Source organism: Copidosoma floridanum, unplaced genomic scaffold (assembly GCF_036245765.1).
Source record: "Copidosoma floridanum isolate Cflo_tuat_1 unplaced genomic scaffold, Cflo_Japanese_pri ptg000019l, whole genome shotgun sequence".
Classification (NCBI taxonomy): Eukaryota; Metazoa; Arthropoda; class Insecta; order Hymenoptera; family Encyrtidae; genus Copidosoma; species Copidosoma floridanum.
In genome coordinates, this window is record NW_028321896.1 from 1826955 (window position 1) to 1844824 (window position 17870).

A 17870-nucleotide genomic window follows, 5' to 3' on the forward strand; every position below is an offset into this window, starting at 1 on the left:
TGATTTTAAAATATTTTTCAAGGTTTTCCAAGTACTGTTTTTTATAGTTATTTTTTACATTGATCTATACTTTCTTATTCCTTTTTTAAATTTCCTATTACCGTTAGTGTGATTTTTAAATAGGAGTCCGAGAACTCGACTGACATTAATTTTAGCTCTCTAACAAAAGCAATCGTCTAAGAAAATAATTCAATGGAAAATCATTTCTGTGTAATTTCCGAAAACAATAACATAAATATGTCGTCAAGTGTATATGCATGTATTAATCACACACACAGAAATCGATTCGTTCCGAATGTTTTTGGAGCGACGTCAATGACATCGCATATTTAACTTATCGGCTCTTGTAAAAGTGAAGTCAATTCACTCAATATTTGAAACAAATCCATTTTCGTAAGTGTATGTATTTTGTAGATATCACAATTTTTTTCTTAATTACACATTTTGATAATGTTCAATTACTCTGAAATACTTTATTCGAAGTTTCAACCACATGTATGAGAAAATTTAATTACTTTATTTGAATAAAATACTTTAACTGTCATTACATCTGAAAAAGAAGTTAAAACGAAATAATGTAACATACTTTATTTGAATTTAAATGTTTTAAGTATTAAAACTTTATATTAGTAAATAAATACAACTTTGTCTAGGTTTAAGTACAATGAAAATATGAAAATTGTTTGAAAAGTTTTTGGTATTTCAATCATGATAAATAAAAACGTTTTTAACTTCTACTTTTTCTAACTGGACTCAAGTATAGTTAACCAAAATTTCTGTAAGTTTGAAAATTGCAGTCTGTTTTTCTTTTTAATTGTTGATATTTTTAACATCAACACAAATCAAACCTATGTATGAATCACTTTTAAGGTTTTAAAAGTACAATGTAAAATATTACCTAACAAGGCTGGATTACAATAAATTGAATACACAAAGTTTAAAAAAGATTTACTTTATTCACAATGACAACAAAATAATTCTTAAGTATAGTATACTGCCAAATGAAACATTGTCCTGTTACACATGTATGTCACAAAACTTTGAGAAAAAGGTAAGTCATAAAAAGCGGTAGCACACAGCTCGTCTTAGTTTATAATTATTTTTGTTCCAAAAAACTGACTTCTTTTTGTTACTTTTACAGATTACTGATTAAAAAAAAAAAAAATTTATTATAATACAAAGCACTTCCGCCAGCTTTGTATTTGATAAAAAAAATTATATATTATTCCAATGTATATAAGGAGATCATTCACATCGCGAGTTGTAACGCGATAACTGATTAAAAAAAGGGGGGGGGCTCCTTGTCTTTTATTTATGACTCAATTAATGGCAACAAAGTAACTGCGTGGTAACGTGCAGTTAGGAAGTAAAGCTCACTTCTTTGAGAAGCTTAATTATCATTCGTCTGATTCCTACTAGTAATCTTCTGATTGATTTTTAGTTTAATAATAATGACTTTTTTGATAAAAGAAATGCATCTTTTCTTGGAAGAGCTCATGATACTAGCTTCTTCTAGTTTAAAAAAATGTTATTTATTGCAATAAAACGGAAGTACGCACGCTTTGGCGATTATTTTTCAATGTGGGATCGAGATTTGTCAGTAAGTCAAGTAGGATCAAACAAATGAATACATTTTCTCAATCACAGACTTGCGCATGACTGTCGCCTCTCACTCCATTTCCATATCGAACTGTTCCGTGCTATCATCAACAGGTGCTGCTGCAGCTGCAATAAAAAAAAGTTACGAGTTAGAATCTTTTACGAGGAATGTTTTTTTCAATTGATCGATGTGGAAAGTCATGAGGAAAGATGAATTGTTAATTTTTTTAAACATTTTTATCGAGCCAAACATGTTATGTTTTGACATTTTTTTTTTTTTTTTTTTTTTTTTTTTTCATAAGCATCTTTTAAAAACTATGTCAGATAATTACTTAGATGTTTATCTGTCACGACGAGAAAAATTTTGTAAATAGGCTCAATAAGGTTAACAAATTTCTACAAACACACACGATGGTATGTAGGCATGATGTACAGTAAGTCTGAAACTCTGAGTTTATTGGCTAATAAGAACAACATCTAGTCAAAAAATCAAAAATTATCCAACGCCGTTTTGGGACCAAGCTTTTTCTTTTAAACTTTTCTAGTTTAAGAATATATTGAAAACTAAATTTTTCATTTAATTCAAGCTATATAGTTTTTTTATATACTTGCAAAAATTAATGCATATTCATTAACTAAAAATATTACTTAATGTTCCATCCGGCATTATTAATATTACAAATATTACATTACGTTATTATCCATTATAGGCTACAATATTGTAACTTTAACAGAAATCGGAACAAAGTTAGTTAAGAAAAATTAAAAAAAAATTATATTATTTGTAATACACGTAGAATAAAACATATGAAATATGCAATATTGAGTAGAGGAGCACCCACCTTTAGGTGGGCTTGGTGACTTGAAAGGCGACGTCGCCGTTATTGGCGAGTCCTTCAGAATACTGGCTGGTATTGTTGGCATGTTCTTTGGTGGCGTCTGAGAAATCGGCGAGTTTCGAAGATTCATAAGGAAACCTCGCTCATACACAATGCGCGTTCCTGTAACACATTTAATTTTTTTTTTTTTATAAAAGTTACACATAATAACATAACTTTGTACTTGATGATTTACTAAAGTTTTCAATGTGACTCAGTGTACGGGGAAAAAAATTTAAAGTTATTTTTAGTAGTATTTATACTACTCATCATATTCATTATTTTAATGAGTTAGGAGACTTTATTCATATTTTAAGATAAACTAAGTGATAAAATCAGTATAGTGATGGCATATGATGATCTCAAGCTATTAAATACATACTTTTAAAAAACGAGAAAAAAAATATTATCAATCAATTTTTTACAACAAATGGGTCTAGATTATATAACTATTCCAATGGTATGTTCAAAAAAAGTTAATACGCAAGCTGTTCGTTATTTTGGGATTTTCCAGCTTTTAATCTATTGCAGGTGCTTTTCTATTTGTTTTTCTCCATACACTAGCAAGATAATGAAATATTATCATCACGCTTCAACATTTTATCATACTTCTTCTACGCATTAGGCTGAACAAAAATAATATGCGATAAATAACAAAAACTAAGCTCGAAAGTTATCTTGTGATAATACGAACCGATAAAATATATGTCTAGTGTGTCTTTCTCGAATGCTTCGTTGTATGAATACTACAAATTTTAATCAAACTGACGTGGCTAAAAATAATTTACATCTCATACTTTTATAGGAACAACACTAATCAGAATACGTTTTATATTTTTTTTTCTAATAATTTAATAACCAGTGATATATCCTTAATAATTCGTAATGAACTTTATTATTATTTTTTATTTATTAAGGTAACTATTACAGGGAATTCATAATGAATCAAGTAATAATTTTATTTTATTTAATTAAGTCAGACATACGACGCATGGTTATATTCTGTGGCTTCAAAATGTTTTTAAATTATTTAAAGTTGAATGAAAATTATTCGCTGTGAACAGTAACATAAAACAGTACCATACCTCTACGGAAAAAAGCATCAATTTTGATCCAACAAGACTTATTATCTTTCTTTCTTATTTGCCTAGAAATGTCAAAAAAAAACTTGAACAGTAGGGACAGTATTTACAGATTACGTATTTTTTCATCATAGTTGAAATATTTCTATTTAAAAAAAAAATTTGTTTACATTATAATTTATTCAAAAAAGCGATTTTTATGCTTCGAGAACGTGCAAAAACATTATTGCCAACACTTTTTATATTATATTACTGTTATTTTCAGAGAATACGTTAAGACTATACTTGGATTTAGTGGCCCTTTTATTTTGCATTATTAATATCGACATGTTTTATTCAGAATGTTTGCTTTTCGTTCACTTTTTTTTCTCTGCCCAAAATGATCAACCAAAAATATCTTAGTCTACTTGAGTTAACCAATAGTATCTTGCCATTAATCAGAGTTTACAAAAAAAAAAATTTTCTTGGCTGTACTCCAAAGTAGCTCATTTTTTTGTGAACAGATAATTTTATAAAATTGAGAAAAAAATTAAACAATTTGTAAAACATATTGTTTGTACGAATTACAGTTAAAAATATACTTGTAACGCTTTGTACTTACAATCCATTTTTTTCTGGATTGTCGTACTAAATATTTTTATATTACTTCTCGTATAAAAAATTAAAACTTATAATTTTTTGATGGTAAAGGCAAATCTCAAGCATTTTGCACAAATATTTTTGTTAAGTATAAGAACACTAAAAGAATATTTTAATGAATATTGATTCCCTCCAATGTAAGTTATACTAATTTATACTTTTTTGTTTAATGTATACCTTATGCATTGATACTTTTTTTAGATATCGAAGTAATCAGAAGATACAACGTCTTCATGTAGCACATTTACGTGTCTTACACTTTTATCTGATTATAATTAATTTGATACTCGATATTTTGCTTATAAATGCATGTGCTGTTTAAGTATAACTCTAAGTTTAATAACTTTTTTAATCTAATTAAAATTTTTTTCTCAACACCTTCACTCCAGTTGTTTCTCAAAACTTTGTATTGCTCAAACTCAAATAAATGATGTTTCTTAAACATTTTTACATCCTTATTATTTTTTTTCAAATAAGTATCTCCTTTCTTGAGATATGAGTACTTTCCTAAAATGCATATAAGATGTACAGGATAGTTAACACTATATTTTTCTATGAATAGTAGCATCAAAAATGTAAAAAAAAAAAAAAATGCTAAAGATTTGGTCAACGCAATCTCTAAATCTAAATAAACAAAAATGTTACTTTTTTTAATATATTAGCTCATTTTGTACTTACAAATAAGTGAATTCGACTTGCAAATAAGTGAAATAATTCTGTTATATATAGAAGTAAGTACTTGCTTGTCAAAAGTCAAATTTTTCCTACATAGTGACTACAAAGAGAATAGGTAGAGTAATGAGTTATTTTCTTTTAAAGAGACTACGATTTCACTGATGGATAGTGTGACTGCTTATTTATTCTACGTTGTTAACTTATAATTTTTTTAAATACGTTTATGTGAAGTAAAATTTTACTTAGGCTTAAGGGGGCTCCTACGACTACTGCTGAGGTCAAAGACTAACAAAAAATAAAGTTTTGTTTTTCAATAAACAAATGCGTCTGAAAATCATTATGATATTTTTAATAACGTATGAAGTGGGAAAAATGATATTTATGTGTGTAGTTTAAGTTTGTACGAAAAATTTATTATTGTTTTGACCAGTCAAGTGCATACGAGGGTACAGTGGTACACCACCTGTGTTGGTGTAGTATAGCGATGTAATATATAGGTATATGGTATATATATATATATATATATGTCGTGTTTGCGTGCCTTTGCCTTTCTGTTATTACTCTACCTCTATAGTGTTTAGTATCTGTATGTCATTAACATCATTTAATTGATAAACAATGGATGACGGTCCTTCTAATCCACCAAAAAAAAAGAATACCACGCACATAGAGTCTCAAGAGGATGGAGGAAAGGCAATCTCAACTTTTTGAAAACTCGCGCGATTAGATGAACAAGTACGTCTGCTACCCACGTGACCTCCTGACCTCCCGGACACAATTTATTTACTTCTATCACAAATATCTCGCTAAAATGGTCCTTTATCCACAATTTTTAATACAGCATATTACAGAGGAAGACTTCATCTACAAAACGTATATATTCAGTCTGCTGGGACATTTAATTTAGGTTCATTATAAACGAAAACAAATTGTTTTTCACGCTGCCCCATAGGAACACGTGCTAATAGTTACAACTTTGAGCTTGGATTTCTCAAAATTTTGACCTATTCGAAATATAATTCAGACCACCATTAAATTCAGTGGACTTTTATTTACAAGAAATAATATATCTCTGTTTGGGGACTTTCGTGAAGGAGCCCCCTTAAGAAAGCACGAATTACTGATGTTTAGTATGATTGTTGCTTTACCAGGATCATCGTTGTTTCTTGACTTGTTGTTTCAGGTACCTTTACCAATATTTCATACTCATTGTTTTACTTTGTACATAATATTATTTTTGTGACTTGTGTAGGTATATTACGATAGTCTGAACCTAATGTTCATGTAATTTTGTCTTGCTTTAACTACTTTTTTAAATCATAAAATTATATATACACTCATAATCTATGCTATGTACCAAATCATTGATTTTAGCTCCCAGATCAGGGATATAGCAGTCCTGTAAAGCTCATTTTCTTTTTTTTTTTTTTTTTTCAAGGATCGAGGAGAAGAAGTCTTTAAAAGACATCCTGGTTATAACTAGTGGTAGTGTCGGATTTACCCGGAGGGTGCCTACCAGTCCATCAGAACTACTTGACAGAAATTTGTACACATATTTTATAATAGTTAATGTACATGTTTAGTTTCATTTTTTTTATCAGGGACAAGTAAGGGATTAATATTAAATTTCATCGTATTTTTCAAAGTCAAATTAAAAGTATAAAATTTTTTTTTCAGTGCCACAATGTTGAAACACAATGAACTTGATCCACTGCTAATAAATTAGCCATGGTCTCCCTTGAAGAATGCGACACATCAAATAACTGAATCGTATAATCTGCGCATATAGTTGACCTTGGGTGGGAAATTTTTGTAACTTCTAAAAATATCAGCCACGAAAAATTGCTGTGAAACTTGAAAAAAAAAAGTAAGTAATTAAATAAAAATGTTTTTGAACGTCACACTTTAGTTCTACAGAAATAACAGTACGCAAAAAACGGGTAGCAAAAATTTTTGAACAAAAGAGCGCTTAGTAGTCGTAACAACAAAATGCAAATTGGTTAACCAATGCGTATCTTTCAATCTAAATCTGTGACGGTGCGACAGGGAAACAATTTTTCTTTTTTGTGCACGTGCAATTGATAGATCTCGTCTGTTGATGATAAAGTTAAATGCTTAAAGACTGTGCACAATATAGGCGATGAATACACATACCACGCGAATCGTGTTTACTATCGCGCTTGTTTTCATCATTACGTAATTGGCAATACCTTACAGTCGCGCGATGTTGTTATTGCTCGTGCTCCCCCCGTCCTCGTCCACGTCCGTACCAATAGGCCGGTAAATTATGCAATTTACTAGTGGTGATAACGAAAACATGCGGCTTTTTTAATGCTCGAGCACGTAATGCGTTCCCGGCTGGTACATACAGGCATTAACTCAAGTTTTTGTCGAAAACACATCGTCACATTTTTCGAGATTTTTACCACGTATGATACTTCCTCGATTATTATTGATCAATCAAAAACACCAGATTCAGGTGGATGACTTGACAACTTCATTGTTTTTCCTTTGATTGAGAGGTAATTTTACAATCGGTAAATGGTAACTTAGCGCCAAACAATAAATGCGCAGTTCGTTGCTTGTGCGCAAATCAATATATGATGCAATTACCCGAATTCTGCGACCACGTGGTGGCTCGTACGATATAAAAAAAACACACTCCGACTAAACCATCCGTTATTTATAATGAAGAACGACGACTCAGGAGATAACAAAACAACAACTCATTTCGTTAGTTATTTTTCAAGTTGCAATGGATTTCTCCCTCCATGTAAATGATGATTGATGATTAAACAAACTTCTAGTGAATTTCAACCACAGTGATGAGCGAACAACTTTGTCGAAGATATTTTCGAATGAGTAGGGTGTGTATGCAAACGGTGGCCTTGAACATGATTGCTGCCCTACCCCCTCCCTTTTCGGTCGGAAAAAAAAATAAACAAAAAAATAATCCCTTGTACTCTTAAAAAGTTTGACACTGGAATCTTTGAAAACGCAACAATTGACAACAGGTGATGAACATTTCTTGGATACTAAAGGCGCGAGAACAAAGAAGTAAACTAAAAATAGAAGTTGTTGAGGATAAAAGAGAAAATAAGCAACAACGATGATAAGTGGATAAAACTAACCTCCTGGAGTTGTCGAGTAGAGGGTGCCACCGGGTGTCGAGGAATAGTCGATGGGCATCTGAACAGCCTCGATCTTCTTCGTCGGGATGTTTTGACTCTGGGTTTGCCTAGCGATCGGTGAAGCCGACATTTTTCTTTATTCTCCCTGTATTGTGTACTGCTGCAGATGTATTTCGCGCGCTACTTCCTTCCCCACGGCTCTGCTCCGGCAAACTGCGCACTCCAAACACTTTTGTCTCTTCTCCTCCCGACGCGACGAGATGTAGTCAGATGTAGCTTGGCTGGTGTGCTCGTGTTGACATATATATAAATACAATAGTCGTGTGTCGTGTCCATGCGAGTACCGAGTAGGCGAGTACTCGAGTAGTAGGCGTGTGTGCGTGATTGTATATATTATATAAAAGACGTGCAGTGTCAGGTATACCGAAAAGGGAATATTAAATACGAGCCAGTTCAAGCTTGTAGCTGTAGCCTGCATGCTATGTGACTCAGTGGGGTTGTTAGGTGAATCGTGAATCATGAAAAACAAATCTGCAAAAGTTGAAAGCTGCTTACAAAATGTGTCGAAAGAGAGAGAAAGAGAGACAAACATAAAATTCAGTGAGTTAGATGAAGACGCAATAATTTACGTGGTAAAGATCGCACCCATTGTTGTTGACAGTCGTAAAAGTATAACTAGCGCCCCTTTTGGTGACCAAAGAAACTGGCTACGTGCAGGTAAACAAAAACAAAGCCCAAAGTCACGGCAAGGACCAATTCTCATTTGTTAGTTTACCAAAATTCCGCATTGTTTCATTGTTTAGGGAGTTTGGATCCCTCGCTATAGTCCACGCAACGTTTTCTATAGTTTGGTGTATTATCTGTCTCTCTTGCTCTCTTGTGAAAAGTATTCTTAATTAATTCCTTCCCTCACCAGTACCCTCGAGATGTTTCATAAAATCAAGTATGATCATTAGATAGTTTTTTGATCAATGGTAAAATTTTTATCTAAAGTTCATTGTTAATAAGCGAGATAAATGCAATAGAAGCGCTCAAAAGGACAACAGCCTATAAGACTACATGAAAAAATCGGTTTAATATTAATATTAATTACTCAGCTCCCAGGAACCCTTGTGCCTTCGTATTTTGACAGCCTCATTTTCATGACTTTATTTACTTGTAAACAAATTTTCATGGACAAGGTATTGATAACAAAACTACCAAAAACAAGAGAATTGAAGAAAAAAATGTTTCAACAGCTTTGTTTTTCAAGGAGGCTTGGCACTTTCATTAAAGTACCGTGCATTTTATTGAAATAAATGTTCATGATAAACAATGCTGTTATCTACGTATATTTTACCAAGTTTAAGAATAGGCTGTTTTTGAAACTTTTGCAAATAAACTTTTAAAGTTCAGATTTTCAACGCGGCTTCTTACGAGTGTTTTTACTTACTTCGTACATACTTACCACGTATTCGAATAAAAAAAAACACAAAGGAATCGTAATCATCAGAAATCTGCAGCAGAAGTTGCTCTTGGGTAAAAACTATTACACAGACGAAATTCAACTGTCTATTGGCAAATGCGATATCTTTCTTACAAGCAATCGGTAATATAGTAAACTCTGTAAGCAATGCCCAGATAGCATCACGTGGAGAGCAGGGCGTGCAATAGCTGTGACCGCACCTTGTGCTGTCAGTCTGAACGTCTGAAGTCATGGTGCCGTCACAGTATGCTATAGCATGCTGTGCAGCCAATCTGTAGCTGAAGCGAAGTATGCCATGCGGTAGAACGTGTACGCATGCTGGAGGTATGTTGTGCTCCAGATAAGCTGCACGCACTATGCATAAGCAAGGAAAAATTTATATATGGCAAACAAATACATATATATAGCTATCATCTAAAGTCTATATACTTGTGTTTTTTGCTTCTAACGGTGAAGATCATATACAGAAATTTTGTCTAAATTTTACAGTTTATAGTCATTAAAATTTTTGTTAATGTAAAATAAGTGCAACTTTCAACTTTTCAAGTCATCTGTAAGCACATACACACATACAAATAGAAGGTAAATTTTTTTTATCATTATCACTGCTTGTCAATTTATCATACACTTTTAGAGGTTAGGATCTCTTACAAATGTAAAACATGATTAATTTTTAACCGATGGTATATTTTATGGGTTACAAAACGTTAATAATTTTTTAGATTTACGCTATTAATGTGAACTACGGTGTTTTTATATTATTAAGAGAGTGTGTAGGAGTTAGTAACTCATCATAAAAATTGTAGAGTGTATGGTGTATTTTATACAATCTTATAATTAATTATTACAGCAGTTAAATATTGTAAGTGACAAAGAGGCTCATCAAGACTAAAGAATTTGAAGAATGGTCAGCTACTAGCAGTGTGGAGGACTTTTTAGGCAAGTTTGAATTAAATCAAGTAAATTTCTTATAAAAAATCAAAACAACAAAAAAGAGTAAGAATGATCTCTCTTGTAATATCATTCTCACCTTTATTAATCTCACTTTAAACCTGCACATTTAATTATTTACATAATTTACTGACACCTTATATTCATTACAGGGACAAAGTATATGGATGTTGGATCAAGGACCAAGTCTTGCAGCTTTACATATAGAAAAATAATCATCTAAGATAGTAATATTTTACATACTTTATGAAAAGAAATTTATTTATACTATGTAGAATTACACTATATATTCGAATAAATTAATTTATTTATGAAAACACTTTCTTATTAAAAATTCTTTAATTATTAAAAAGCAAGGTTAAATTATTACATACCATATTTATTTTTCAAAAGTTGTTTGTATCAAATATAATAAAACTATAACTTAAATACGTATAAAAATGAGTTTTATTTTTACTTTTATACTCTGTTTTATGGCTGTTGCAACTCCAAAGATGGCGTAAGTTGTAATAGCTGATTCTTTTTTTTTTAATGTCTTGTGTAAAGACATAAAAGATAATTTTAATATTTTTTTACAGTATAATACAGAAATGGTTAAGCTGTCGACAAGTGCTTATAATAAGAGTGGTATAAGTATATTTCGATACTTTAGTTGGTTACAAAAAAATTAAATCAGTAATTTTTTATGATAAATTGATGATTACAATGTATTAAAATTCATAAGTGCTAATTTGATGGAAAATCAAGTGTTGGGAGCTGATATAAATGTTAACCATAAATCTGAAGAGACATTTTATCAATATACTATTTATTCACGTTATTTTGATTATTTATTTATCGACATTTATGCACAAAATGATTTTATCGGAACATCAAATCTTTATTTTTATTTGTAAACACTAAGCTAATTGTTTGTGCATGTACTCATTAAATCAGAAAAAATCTACAAGTGAAAAAAATTAATCTTTAATCTTATTTTTTGAAAAAAGACAATGCTTATTGAAGAGAAAATAAGTTTGTTTACTTATTACTCATGTAATTCCCTGAAGGGAATCTTAGACACGTACGCGAAACGCGTAATCTGCATCCTTTATAATCTTACCATGTACCTAAGCAAGAACGTTGGTATTAAAAGGTATTAATGAAAATAGTTATCAATATAATACACTATAATAAACACATCACATCGCAAACCAGAAATAATTTAAAAATCATTTTTTTCATCTCATCAGTAAATTGTTAGTTTACTGTGACAAAAAAGGAATATTAAAGCTATAAATTTCAAAAATATATTTTTTTTCTTCGTCTGTAAATAAATCTAAATTTTACTCTAGATTGCATTGAATATGCTTTGTAATACAAAGAAAGGTACAATCACAGTGAAACAATTGTTTTTTATTGATTATAGTAAGAAATTATTTTTTCTATAACTCATTACAATGATTTCAGACAACAAAGGTTGTATTGAATTTACCAATAAAAAAATTTCTACAGTATTTAATTTTTTGTGTATCCTATAATTATACAATTCTTGCGTGGGTGATGAATTAATTACTTATACTGTACGTTCAAAAGTGTTATCTTTTTTTTATAAATTCAGTCACTTTCTACTTGACATCAATAGGCATGAGTTTTTTTATCATTTATACGTTATTTAGATGAAAATTCCGTCTGAGTGGAAATATACGTATTTATGATACGAACTTTGGAAACCAAAAAGGAAAGCAAATTATGATACGTCCAAGTATATTTCTGAAAATAGGAATTTATTTTTGATGGTACGTATGGATAAAGTAAATAAAAACGATAAAAAAAGAACGATATTATTCGTATTTATAAATATATGAAAGTTAAAATAAAGTAACAAAATAAAATGTGTGTAGTAAAATAAAATTATTTCAGTTTCGATAAAAAAAAAAAATAAAAAATAAATAAATAAAACACACGATTTATGATATTACTCATGTTATTTTGATCTATTATTAAAAAAAATTGAGAAAGTATAACATAACTTTGTATATGATCACCCGTACTGTATGTTTACATCTTGTTATAAAACTATCACCTAGTAAAAGAAGGTTAGAATGTATGTTTACTTCAAAAATCTATACGAGTTAGCCTAGACATATTAACACTAATAGCTTCACACACGAGTAGAAATACGTATATCTTTTAAAGTGGCATATCAGGATAACCCGAAGCAGATACTCTCTTGCCTTCCCTTTTGAAGTTACAAATGTATCATGTTGCCTGCTCTTAATACAGTTTTTGCTATTTTTAGAAAACACTCATCTTGATATGGCTGAACTTGATACACAATAATTACGTGAAATATATTGGGATATTATGATATAGGATTATATTTTTTTAATAGTCAAAGTGGCGAATCCTGTACCTCGCAAAGCCAAGTAATTTATTAATTCATTTCAATCTCATTCAAGAATTATACAAAGTTATACTTTATTGGACTTCATTTTATTGTAGTAATTCCGATTTAGTTATTTTATGCTTACTATTTAATCATCTTATAATCCAAAATTATTATTTATTGATTACATTGAACAATATGAGGGCCATTTTAATTCTAAATAAACGTGATCCCTTAATTTTTATTTTGAGCAAGAGCTCCTGTAATATTTACTAGCAAAAATTTATGTACACTTAATGTAAGTACATTTTATTTTCTTGATAAACTTTCAACAGCCATTTGTTAAGAATAAATTCTGTTCTTGAAAAATACTTTAAATTAACTTATTGATAACAGTAAATAGATAGTTGAAAAAATTATTTTTCATTAAAAATCTCATAGATAGAATCTTTAAAAATTGTATTAAAAGTAATTTGTGGTATTGTAATGAGATAGTTAAAATAATTTATACTTTTTTTTTGATACAGGAAATTGTTTATACAATCATAGGTAAGTAAATCTCACAATAAACTTTTCACTTTATTTTATTATGAATAATTTATCAAAAATATACTTTAAATTTTCATCCCACTTGTTCGAAATTTATTAAGCGTATTGAACGTAATAGTTACTTAAAAACTAACTATTTCATAAATACAAAACAATTTGTGCATTCAAAAATAATCTATAAAAATTAATAGCTAAATCATAAATGACTCAAGATAATTATAAACACACAAAAACAGATACAACAGCAAGGAAACTTTGTACACTTTTTAATAAAATTGTTAATGACTATTTCGCATGCGAGTAAAGCCATACCGAGCTCTGCTCGTAGTTCCATTAGAATAAACGCAATAAAATATTAACTCACTTCAATGCATGTACATGAATTACAATCGTCGGCAATTTGTATACAAGATTAGATACCGTTTGTCATCAGAAATCAAACTTGTAACCATTACCGTTTACTTTGACGTGGGCCACCGACGGTGCAGCTGAATACGCGACTCCGAGTAAATTTGCGCTCTGCTGCTCTTGTTGCTGCAGCTGTTGCTGTTGAACCTGTTCTGGTACGTCGGCTGTTGCAGTTTGCTGCTGAGGTGTTAACCTGGATGTGAACAGTTGAGCGAAGTGAGCCTGCTGTTGTTGGGTCGCTCCATCGACAGGTTGTTCTAATCCTAAGGGAACACGTGACGTGGAAAATTATTTAATTTACGCTCTTAGGATACTTTTTTTTCCTACTTAATTTATTTACTTTTTTTCTTATATTATGAAGGTTAGAGATTTTTTATCAGAATCCTGCTCAACGTACATTCTTATTACAGGCAGGATGCATTTTTCGATAATTAGATGTCAATTATGAAATTAAAACAAAAGAACAAAAATATTACCTTACTACACCTTTTTAAGATTATTTTACGTATAGTTTCTCATGAAGTATTTTCCGTACCCTTATTCGAGTAGTGAATTACATGACGCTACAAATAAACAAAAAAAATTTTTCCTGCATACTAAATCACTTATTTTCTATAATGGAAATTGTCGGCTCTTAAATTTTGAATTAGAATCATTTTTTGAGATAAAGAGTTAGAGATTTTTATTTTATTTTATTATTTTAACGAGACAAACGCTGGATTTCATTTTCATTTTAATAAACAAGGAAAACAATTGAGCAATAACGACAAAACTTTTTGATCCAGAATGAATTTTAACTCTTGAACAAAAATTTATTCTCATCACAGTTTTCACCTAATTATTGCTCTAATTGAATCGTTATTATAATTTTAATCACTTACAACTTCATTTTTTATTAGAACTTTAAAAACACTTTGGATCACTGAAAGATACTTACTGTACGAATTTCCCGATGTAATATACAAAATCAATGATTATTATTACCAGAGTAAAACTGTTGCTGGGGTTGTTGCTGCTGCTGTTGATAGTACTGCTGTTGCTGTAACTGCTGCTGATAAGCCAAGGCCAAAGCTTGCTGGTACTGCTGTTGCTGCAAATAGTCAATTTGCTGCTGCTGCTGAGGTTGCGGATAGAGCTGTTGTTGATAAACAGAATTTGTGGCCACTGGTGCTCCAGACGCGTAAGCGGTAGTTATTGGTCCATTCCCATAGGCTACAAAACCTACACATTTTTTCGGGTGCTTATTATCTGATTTTTCATGTGATAATTTTGAAATTAGTATGAACAAAAATATTCGTAAGGACTTGAATATGTGTTTCAGTCATATGCTCATGTATTACGAATTTCGCATAAAAAGAAATTGATTAATGTTTCAGTAGTTAAATGTAGGGAAAATATTAAAACCAATTTTTATAAATATATTGAAGTAGTTCAGATTTTCAGCCAGATACCAAAACACAAGAACATAATACGAGAAAATAACAAAATACAAGAAAGATAAACTAATTTTTATTATGCAGCTTATTTGTGGCTTAACTAAGTCTGCAACATTTTTTTAAAATCTACATTTTGCGAAAAAAAAAATTTTTTTTTTTTTTAAAAAGTATGTATTTATTAAATTGAAAAAAATTTTAATTAATCGAACTTAGCTTCCAAAATCACTTGCTCATGTATTGATAATTTCAAATTAATCAAACTTCCAATTTCCAAATCGATAAAGTGAGTAGAATATTTTACTCACGAGTAAACAAAGGTGTACACGCAAATAAATAATTCTACTTTATACATTATCAATTTGGACATTGAAAGCTTTAGTGGTTTCAAATTTTCTAATTTTTAACTGAAAAAGTATGAACACATGGATTAAAACAAAATTTTTAAATAGTTTTCCCTTCACTTTGAGCTGAAAAATTAAAAAAATAAGTTTGTGAAAGAAAGTCGATAATTGTAATTTATTTAAAAAAAATTTACCTGTACAATAGATAAAAAGGTAATAAACTGTCAATCAAAACTTAAACGTTTTCCAACAAGGTGGTGTGAAAAAATTGCATCCAAATATTTTGTTAAAGACCTTGACTGATTTGACTCAGTCTTAAAGTACTAATACGAAAAACTGTAAAATAAAAACTGTGCATGCGTATCGACCGAACATTTGGAACAAGACTGTGATAAGGGAATGAAAAGGACATATTTTACATGAAAACTGATGATGTTAAAAAATTAGAGTAACTAATAATTGTTAATCATTTCAAGCTCGTAGTTATTAGTTATAGTTATGTGAATTCAATTTTGTTACTATGACAGTTAGTTCACAAACTGCTTTTAACAAAATTGCGAAAGGCATTAAGAATTCCATGTTGTTCATGTTAATTAAAATTTTTCAATATTGCGTGATCTATCCAAAGTCACGTAGAAATGAAAAAAGAAAAAAATAAAATAAAAAAAAGCTATTTAAGAGTTTCCAAAAAAAAACTTTTATTTGAAAACTCATTGACAGCTTGGAAAAAAAGTGTTACAAAAAATGTTACCTCAAACCAAGCACCAGTTTGGAAATAATGTGTTTTTTCTCGATTTTCGTGTTTCAGCGCTGTTGTTTTATTCATGAATGAAAAGAAAATGTTTTACAACACATTGTTTGTTGCGAGTTATTTGATTATTCATTTGATAATAATAACCCAAAAACTGCATACCTCTGAATTTATTTCACAAAAACAGCATACTAATACAAATGCTCCTATTCGTACGGAGAATCAAAACAATTGATTTATCGGCTCTCATAATTTAAAAAATAGGTATAACAATAGGGTGGAATTTTATCAAAACAAATTTTTTCTACCTGGCCTGGGTTAAAATCACTTCTTTGTACCAAAAATCTCATGTCAAAATTGAAAGTACAGGATTTGCTTTTTTTTTAATCCCACAAAGTACTCATCTTAAATTTTTATTTTTACTTTTCACTTAATACATAATCGTCAACAGTTTCACTTCACTCTAGTTGCATGATAAAAAAAAGAAATTAAAATATTTTGTACATAAAATTCCATAAAAATGTTAGGTATTTTGCAGCATGAAAAAAAAAAGTTCGATTGTGTTACTTAAAGTTTCCACATTAGTTTTTTATCCTTTTTTTAAAATTAAGTGATTTCTACCTGTCCCAAGTGAAAAAAAAAAAAAAAAAAAAAAAAAAAAAAAAAGAAAATTGAAAATGTACATCCACCCCCGTCAATTACCTAATGAATATCAAAGGCGCCTACACTCTCCAACAAAAAAAATACAACGAGAACTTCAACTAGTGGCCTGCTACTTTAAGAAGTTCTTGATAACGGAAGCTCTCCAATAATTCATCGAGTCGCAAACATATTAGGGCATTTAATACCCATATAATGATACGTACCTAATCCGGGATTACGGTAAGCCAAAGCTTGAGCCAGGCTGGGTTGCACTCGGTGTGCCAGGTGTGGATCACCAATACTTGAGCTGAACGTCTGATGGGAGGACGGCCCGTTGAACGCAAAAGCAGTTTGCGTCAGGCCTGGCCTCACGAAGCTGAACGAGGCATGCTGTTGGAGCCCGCCAAGTACATTGGCAGCTTTAACGCCGTTTATCGGTGTTTCGGCCATTGTTCTCTGGGTGATGCTAGTTATAGCTGTCAGGAGCCACAATCCAATCCTCATCGTCTGTCGGCGGTGATAAAAAAATTCCTGTACATCGATGGTGGTGTTAATACTTTTTATTAATTTTTTGCTTTCATATACATTTTTTTTTTTTTTTTTTTTTTTCTCAGCGATCAATACGTCTTATGCTTTACCGAAATATTATGGACAAAGAGCTCATAGTCCCTAACAATACAATTTTTGAAGCATCTATTAAAAGAATCTCCGCTCACGCTCCCAAATGTGAAAGAAAAATCCGGAACCGTTGTTGTTCTCATCCGTTACATTTTCATTACATTATTTTTTATTTATTTATTTTTTTTTTTTTTTCGTAAACTTTAGGACAATTTATTCAAAGTTTAATGAAAAAGCTCTATCAAAATAAATATACGCTTAAAATATGGATTTTCTGTCAATATTACAGTCAGTGATGATAAATCTATACCTTTTTTGTAATTTAGCGCGAATCTTT

At 30.4% G+C, this 17870-nt stretch overlaps 2 protein-coding genes across 2 annotated transcripts; both read right to left on the reverse strand.

Moving 5' to 3' along the window:
- Window positions 1–936: 936 nt before the first annotated feature.
- On the reverse strand, window positions 937–8221 carry Thor (eukaryotic translation initiation factor 4E binding protein thor). Its single transcript, XM_089592736.1, has 3 exons — window positions 8005–8221; window positions 2442–2600; window positions 937–1725 (listed from the first exon to the last, which is right to left on the reverse strand). The coding sequence occupies exons 1-3, from the start codon at window positions 8132–8134 to the stop codon at window positions 1670–1672; spliced, it is 345 nt and encodes a 114-aa protein (XP_089448862.1). The 5' UTR covers window positions 8135–8221; the 3' UTR covers window positions 937–1669.
- A 5308-nt stretch (window positions 8222–13529) lies between these two features.
- Window positions 13530–17419, reverse strand: LOC106646223 (uncharacterized). Its single transcript, XM_089593590.1, has 3 exons — window positions 17140–17419; window positions 14730–14966; window positions 13530–14008 (listed from the first exon to the last, which is right to left on the reverse strand). The coding sequence occupies exons 1-3, from the start codon at window positions 17417–17419 to the stop codon at window positions 13767–13769; spliced, it is 759 nt and encodes a 252-aa protein (XP_089449716.1). The 3' UTR covers window positions 13530–13766.
- Between the last annotated feature and the right edge of the window lie 451 nt (window positions 17420–17870).

What these genes read in the sequence shown, in the direction of transcription:
- Thor (XM_089592736.1), bottom strand. Translation starts at nt 8,134, where the DNA reads ATGTCGGCTTCACCGATCGCTAGGCAAACCCAGAGTCAAAACATCCCG. An exon ending in CTACTCGACAACTCCAGGAG is followed by an intron (nt 2,601 to 8,004) that starts GTTAGTTTTATC and finishes AATGTGTTACAG; the next exon opens with GAACGCGCATTGTGTATGAG. An exon ending in GTCACCAAGCCCACCTAAAG is followed by an intron (nt 1,726 to 2,441) that starts GTGGGTGCTCCT and finishes TTTTTATTGCAG; the next exon opens with CTGCAGCAGCACCTGTTGAT.
- LOC106646223 (XM_089593590.1), bottom strand. Translation starts at nt 17,419, where the DNA reads ATGAGGATTGGATTGTGGCTCCTGACAGCTATAACTAGCATCACCCAG. An exon ending in TTACCGTAATCCCGGATTAG is followed by an intron (nt 14,967 to 17,139) that starts GTACGTATCATT and finishes AAAAATGTGTAG; the next exon opens with GTTTTGTAGCCTATGGGAAT. An exon ending in CCAGCAACAGTTTTACTCTG is followed by an intron (nt 14,009 to 14,729) that starts GTAATAATAATC and finishes GTGTTCCCTTAG; the next exon opens with GATTAGAACAACCTGTCGAT.